Below are 7,332 nucleotides of genomic sequence, written 5' to 3' on the forward strand. Positions count from 1 at the left end.
CTTTAGTGTTAATTCAACTTCTACTAGGGTTAATTCAACTTCTCTTATGTTAATTCAACTTCTCTTTGTGTTAATTCAAGTTCTATTGTTAATTCAACATCTACTAGTGTTAATTCAATTTAGCTTAGTGTTAATTCAACTTCCCTTGGTATTAGTGTTAATTCAATTTCCACTAGTGTTAATTCAACTTCTACTAGTGTTAATCCAACTTCCCTTAGTGTTAATTCAACTTCCCTTAGTGTTAATTTGACTCCTCCCACCCACCATTTCAAACTCCTGCGAGAGAAGACCAGTTTGAACCAGTTTTGTTCATAATTTCATCTTAAATTAACTCAGATAAAGTGTAAAAACAAAACACCTCAGGATAACTCTACTAAGTGTTTTCCGTTTACTCTCAAAACGTAAATATAACTCTTGATTTCGGAACTTTGGTGCAGTGTAACTTAATTAACATGTCCAAAAAAATGTTAAATTAACTCTAGAACAGATTGGACTCGTATAACACAGAGAAAATGTTCAAACTGATTCTGTGAGAGTTAATTTTAACACTCCCCTTCGCGTTCACGAACCCAAATCACGCACGTAACACTGGAAAAAACAGTGTACAACCCCGCTCGGAGTGAACCCTGTTGTGGTCGCCTCCAGTGTTAATGATTGTCCCGCTGTGTGACTGTCACGCTGTTTGTGAAGAGGCCCGAGTCAAGTCCATTGTGTGCGCGCGCTCGCTTTTCTATGCCGTGTACGTACGTGCGCGCGTCCGAGCCGGCTCCTTCATTGTCGCGAGACGGACAACATCTGGACTGCCCACGTGAACGCGCATCGAGCATCTACTAGTAACAGAGCTGCGTGTATGTGCGTGTGTGTGTGTGTGTGCGCGCGCAGCTGGACGTAAAGTAAACCAATAGAGTCTTTTTTAAACAAGCACTCCGAACTGACGCGGGATGGTCACGCTATTGCACGTTCAACCGCGATGTTTGGAGCAGGGTTTGAGTTTTGATTCAGAATTACAGCTTCTAACCTCGGTACAGCCCGTGTTTGATCCTTTGCTATGGGAACAGTAGTCGATTTTCGTTTCGCCATTCACGCGTGCCATGCGGTAAGCCCGTAGTTGAGCCCACAGGATACGATTTGGTTGCAGAATTTGTTTAAACACTGTCTACTTATCCCGGGTTAAACCGTGACATCCTCAGAAATGACTCTCCACTCGGGCTCGTTCAGCTGAAATTATGATTTATCTTGTTTATTTTTGGCTTCGTTTCGTAGCAACTTGGCGTAAAACCATCCAGCTTTTCGAAAAAAATGGATTTATTCAGCGTCATTACGCGTTTTTGATTCATTATTCGACTATTAATTTAGGCCTTTACACGGCTTTTTTGCATCCGTGGGTCCAGAACAATGAAAAACATGTTTCCATAGTAATAAACAATTTAAAACAAAATGGTATGTCTTCTAAATGATAAAAAAATCCTCAAAATGTTGCTTATAAGCGGACCCTAAAACACACAAATCTCACAAAGACGTTTATCTTTACGCACAGCTCATTCATACAGTATTTTTGGTTATAGTGTTAATTAAAAATAAATGCATTCCTATTTCTTCTGTTTTAGATTTCGACATTTTTGTAAACGGTTAATATTTCGCAATCGTGGAAAAAAAGGTCACCCTCAAACGCGGCGAGTCTTTGATGCTGTTCGATTCTGACACGCAGGACACGGTTCTGTTACTGTAAGCGGTGAGTAAGGATTACATGTGCGCTGGGTTCTGTCCAAACCAGAGCGCGGGACACGTTTTACGCAGCGCCTGGAGACATTTCTCCATCATAATTCACACCTCACACGGCTGCGTCATACACGAGCTATCAGGAGCACGTAGCATCACAAAGAGCCAATACTTTATCAGTTTTACCAGTTAACGCACGAGAATGATTTGAGTTACGCTTTCTGTGTTTTTGAGACTTTTACGCACACAATATTCTAATTATCCTTAATATTTAACACTATGATTCAGTGTGTGCTAACGATTTATGGCCATGTCTGAGTTCTGCGTTCTCATACTTTTTGGTAACACTCAATTTACGCACAAAAATCTCCACTGTGCCAAATTAAAAGTACATTTTAATTCATATAAATATTCGCCTTCGAAGAAAAAAATTAAATCGTCTTTCCAGTTTGACCCGTTCATTTCAAATGTACTTCTACATTCTATTCAAACTGTAAAAAGCTTATTATAATTCTATAATTCTGTACATTATAGGGTCCATAGGTATAATCCATGCGTAAACATGGGCTGTTTTAATTGTTCCTATTATTTGGAGATCCTTTGCGACCTTTACGCACGATTCTTTTATGGTACATACTATGTAGACGCAGCGACGTGTGTTTTGAAGCTGTCAGATAATATTTAATTCAACAAATAATAACAATGATAGCTTTAAGCTCCAGCAATTTTACATTTTAATAGGAAAATATTGAATTTTTTAGTAATTCATTTGATTAAACGTATTTTTCTAAACGAAAAGGCCACATGTTTTATCCAGATTTACACCCAGGCCAGAGCAGGGCCAGTTAATTCTGTGGTATTGAAAAAGCTGAGGTGATTTTGCTTAAAGAAAAGGGGCTGTATAGTGCGTGCGCTCGTAAACAGCAGCAGCAGACCAGACAGACCCGGGACATGTCTATCCTGTCCTCTTTTTCCAAATCTTCTTCACACCTCAGCGCCAAAAAACACCTCTTGGAGATGTGCAAATAAAACGGACACAACACCAACGTTTCCCCTTTTCTGTCGGTTCTGCTTTAAAACCACCCAGAGTGCCGGGCGCAGAAGCTTCTAGTGAGAATCCACACGGAGAGAAACAAAAAATGAACGTAAAAGTTAATGCCCTGCGTGGCTTTCATTGGGGCAGGAATTCTCACCCTCCTTCCGCTCCTTTCAGCCGCGCAGACGCTCCTTCAAAGGCTCAATAGCCCCTCGGCCGGCGTGGCGAGACAGCAACTTTCAACTTGACCTTGGCCTCCAGTCTCCAGCCGTGTGTGCGTCCTGTGTCAGAGCCGGAGCAGGCAGGCGCGCACCGCGGGGAGGGGGACAGGCAGGCGGCCGGGAGCGCGCGCTCTTTGCATAAGGCAAATGTGAGGAAGTGGACCGGAGGCCTTATGAATCATTTGCCTTCATAAAGAACATTGAACATGATTTTCATCCCGCCTACACCCGGGCCTTTTACATAATCACTTTTACTGGGGAACAAGTGTCCCAAATAGTTTTCCCAGTGGAAGCACAGAACACATCTGAGCTCTGAGTCCGTGAGGAGAAATGAGAGCGAGATGTGGACAGAAGTGACGCGTGCGGCGTCTGCGTCTAAACACCCGTCACATGTCAGATTATTCTTCAAATTATTCTTCAGATTATTCTTCAGATTATTGTTCGTATTGAATATTGAAGTAATTCTGTGTCAGGATTATGAATATGAATTATACACTTCCATGTGCACGTGTGAGATCAGACAGAACAGTCTCCGTGCGCATTGCACGTTTCAAATGCGCAAAACTCCGTCAGGACAAAGCACCGGGGTCTAACGTGAATCATTTGTTCAATTTAGTGATCAAATAATTCTATATTGACAATAATGATGCGCGTGCACGCTGGTTCCCGCGCAAAATGTGTCATTTGGTGAAATTCAGAGATTATTCTTGCCATAAACACGGTCACCTTTCTGCTTACCGCATTTTTCTTCATTTAATGATATGTGCTGTTTATGTCCTCTTTGCATAGCCCCAGTCACGTGGTCTTGTCTTAGCCAATAGCAGCTCGCCCTGAGCTCTGAGGCGCACGTCAGAGCAGCTCTACTCTCTGGGAAGCCCTATGTGCAGTTTTCAGTCTGAGGGCTTTTTAAAAAAGAGCCAGAAGCGCCGATGCGGGACGCCGTGCTATGACAACGTCACTGCTGCTCGGTCCGCGCTGGCTCGACCCGTCGCTCATGTTTCTCTACGAAAACGCCGCGGATGAAGTCAAGAACATGGAGGGTTTTGCTGGAGGCAACTTTACAGCGAATCAGTGCCGGAATCTGATGGCGCACCCCGCGTCCCTGGCTCCCAGCTCGGCGTATACGTCCAGTGACGTGCCCACGTCGGGCATGGGGGAACCGGTGAAGCAGTGTAGCCCCTGCTCCGCGGCTCAGAACTCCTCCAGCGCGTCTCTACCGTACGGCTACTTTGGCAGCAGCTACTACCCGTGCAGAATGTCGCATCACAGCAGCTTAAAGGCGTGCGGCGCGCAACCCCCTTCCGCGTACACGGACAAATACGTGGATTCTTCTGCGCCTGGAGACGACTTTCCCTCGCGAAAGGAGTTCGCCTTTTACCCCACGTACACTTCCGGACCCTACCAGCCCGTGCCCAGTTACTTGGACGTACCGGTCGTACCCGCCATCAGCGCACCGACCGAGGCCAGGCACGAGCCGCTGCTGCCCATGGACAGCTACCAACCGTGGGCCCTGAACGGCTGGAACGGACAAGTCTACTGCGCCAAGGAGCAGCCTCAGCCCGGGCACATGTGGAAGTCCTCGATACCCGGTAGGCCCGGTCACCTGTGGCCACTATGCTGTTCTTGTTCTTATGATTATTGTGTGAATACTCGTTACGCACGGGCAGTGTTACTGCAGCTGCAGCGTGCACACACAGCCTCAGCACACACACACACACACACACACACACATCACACACACACAGGCCTGTTACAAACACACATTCTCTCGTTATACATTATATTCACATTATGATCTACTTTATGGAGTTCTGTCGCAATTACACTGAGTCAGCGTCATGTTTATGACGAGTAATGCCACAGGAATGCCCCGCACTCAGGCACGGATGCTTTGTGCTATTGTGTAAAATATGAGTTATTAAATGCTCAATTATTTATCACTATCCACACAAACACACACACGAACACACACACAAGTCAGAATTTAAAATACCTTAATTTTAAAATTATTTTAGGGACAAATTATTTTTTTCTGAGTTTTATTTGACACGCGCCTCAAACTAGAAAAGGTCACGGCTTTTTCCTGCTCTTTATTCACTGTAAATATTTACAATTATTGTTTTTAAAATTATGAGCAAAATCACACAATTCAACAAATGCCTTTTTGAAACTGTGACATTTTATTGGCCTAAATTAGAAGAATTTAAAGTGAAAACCAGAGTCCCTCACGTGCGCGTGATCCAGGCCCACCTCATGTTTAATTTGTTCATTTGAATCTGATTAGAATGTGACACTCTGTGGTGTCTCTGTTTGTTGTGATGGAAACAGTGTTTGGGAGCTCTGTGTGTGTGTGTTTGTGCTGATGCCCTGGGCACTTGTTGAGGTCTCCACTAACAGCTGCTGCTCTTTGCCTCAGACGCGGTGTCTCATGTCGGCGGAGACTCGGGCTCGTACCGGAGAGGGAGGAAGAAGCGAGTGCCCTACACCAAAGTGCAACTGAAGGAGCTGGAGCGCGAATACGCCGCCAATAAGTTTATCACGAAGGACAAACGGAGACGGATATCTGCGCAGACCAACCTGTCCGAGCGCCAGGTGACCATCTGGTTCCAGAACAGGCGCGTAAAGGAGAAGAAAGTGGTGAACAAGCTGAAAACCATCAGCTAGTTCCCCGCGCCCGTGGACTATGTGGCCCGTGGATTTCTGACTGAACATCACGTTTGACTGCATCATTTCAGTGTTTGACTTTGGCCTTGGCTGTGTGTGATGGTGTAAAAGGATTCAGGTGGGAGCTACGTGTGACTTTAAGTCTCTGGCCGTCAGTCTCGTGGCGTGAGTTCGCCGAAGGTTTGCGCCACCGAACTACACTATTATCTGCCACTTTTAACGACGAGACGATAAAACAGCCACAGGAAATGACCTTTTAAGGAGTTGGACCTTGAGAATGTTAAATATTAATCCTTGTGGCTTCCTTTTATTCGCATATAGCTTGTATGAAGTTTATTATATGAACCCCTGCTCTTCGTTCATTCATTCATTGAAAATTGTGGTGCAATTATTATTCTACGCTTTAAAAGGATCTCCGGGCCTGCCCGGAGTGTCTTACAGCTTTCATTTTGTGTGCGCTTGCAGATGCTTGTACATAAAATCTCCGGCATGAAATCCGGGTTATTGTTGTTCCGGGTTATTGTGAGTAGAACATGTTGGTGTTAAAGTCCGTCCCAATAAAATATGGCCTTGGTTGAATTTTACCCACGTTATGATGTTATGAAGTTCTGACAAAAGAATCTTTATCATTTATCACATGACTGCAGCGCGTGGAGTTTATACTTGACCTCTAACCTTGGACACTTTTGGATTACACAAAGATGCAGTTTTAAGAAAATGGACCAAAGTTTTTACATTTATCTTATTCACTTTGCGCATAAAGGCCTGATCTGCGCTTTTGACGCTCACGTGTCTGGAGCCTTTACGCAAAAACACAAATATAAATGTGCCCACTGATTATGTCCTGCTCGGGGAATCCTGGCTTTGACGTATTGTCCAGAGAGCAGCTTTGGCCTGGACAAAGCCGGACGTGGAAACGTTCCAAGTTGAAAAGTGAGCTTTGGGCGCCATCTTGTGTTCAGTTTGGAGAAAACAGGTGACAGAGTCTAACTAAAATTTAAAGCACACACAACATTTAATGTCGTGAACTACATGTATACAATCCTTTTTAATTTTAGTAATTATGATTTTTTTCCACAAATGTAATATTTTTGATTAATATTAATTAAGTCTGATAGAGTCTGTGCTTGTGAAATCTCTGTGCGTAAACTGCGTCAGATGGAATAAGCTGTAAACTCCCTCCAAAGAATCTTCTGAGCGGCACGGAAATGTTTCAGAGATTTTATTTAATATTTTTATATAAAATTCAGTGTAGCATGGTGTCTGTTCAGAGTCATATTTTAATGAGATTAAAACTCTTAAAAGTCTAAGTGAGAGATAAAGTGACTTGTACACACAGGCCCCGCGTGAGCAGTGCGGACGTGCTCCGCTCTGTGCTGCCTCATGGAGCTGGAATATTATTACTATATAGATTATATAAATATATATAATATATATATATACACACACCCACGTGCGTTTATACACGCCAAGAAGTGGAAACCCACGGCGCGAGCCGAGTCCAAACCCCGCTGTATTTTCACTGTTGTGGTTTAATCTGAGGCCCACACAAACACAAAATAATCATTATAAATGAATCTGACTGAATAACAAAGTAAACTGTAAATCCATGTTTATCAGCCTGTGTCAGTTTTTATTTTGTCCTGAACATTCAAATACATCAGTTTTTATTTACGCGCTGAATGTGCGTAA

General features: G+C 43.7%; 1 protein-coding gene across 1 annotated transcript; it reads left to right on the plus strand.

Moving 5' to 3' along the window:
- The first annotated feature begins 3,922 nt into the window (after positions 1-3,922).
- On the plus strand, positions 3,923-6,199 carry LOC110160393 (homeobox protein Hox-A13a-like). The gene is made up of 2 exons (XM_020925032.2): positions 3,923-4,565; positions 5,393-6,199. The coding sequence occupies exons 1-2, from the start codon at positions 3,923-3,925 to the stop codon at positions 5,638-5,640; spliced, it is 891 nt and encodes a 296-aa protein (XP_020780691.1). The 3' UTR covers positions 5,641-6,199.
- The last annotated feature ends 1,133 nt before the right edge of the window (positions 6,200-7,332 follow it).

The sequence above is a fragment of the Boleophthalmus pectinirostris genome, unplaced genomic scaffold, assembly GCF_026225935.1.
Source record: "Boleophthalmus pectinirostris isolate CB_2022bp ecotype Guang Dong unplaced genomic scaffold, ASM2622593v1 HiC_scaffold_21, whole genome shotgun sequence".
NCBI lineage: Eukaryota > Metazoa > Chordata > Actinopteri > Gobiiformes > Gobiidae > Boleophthalmus > Boleophthalmus pectinirostris.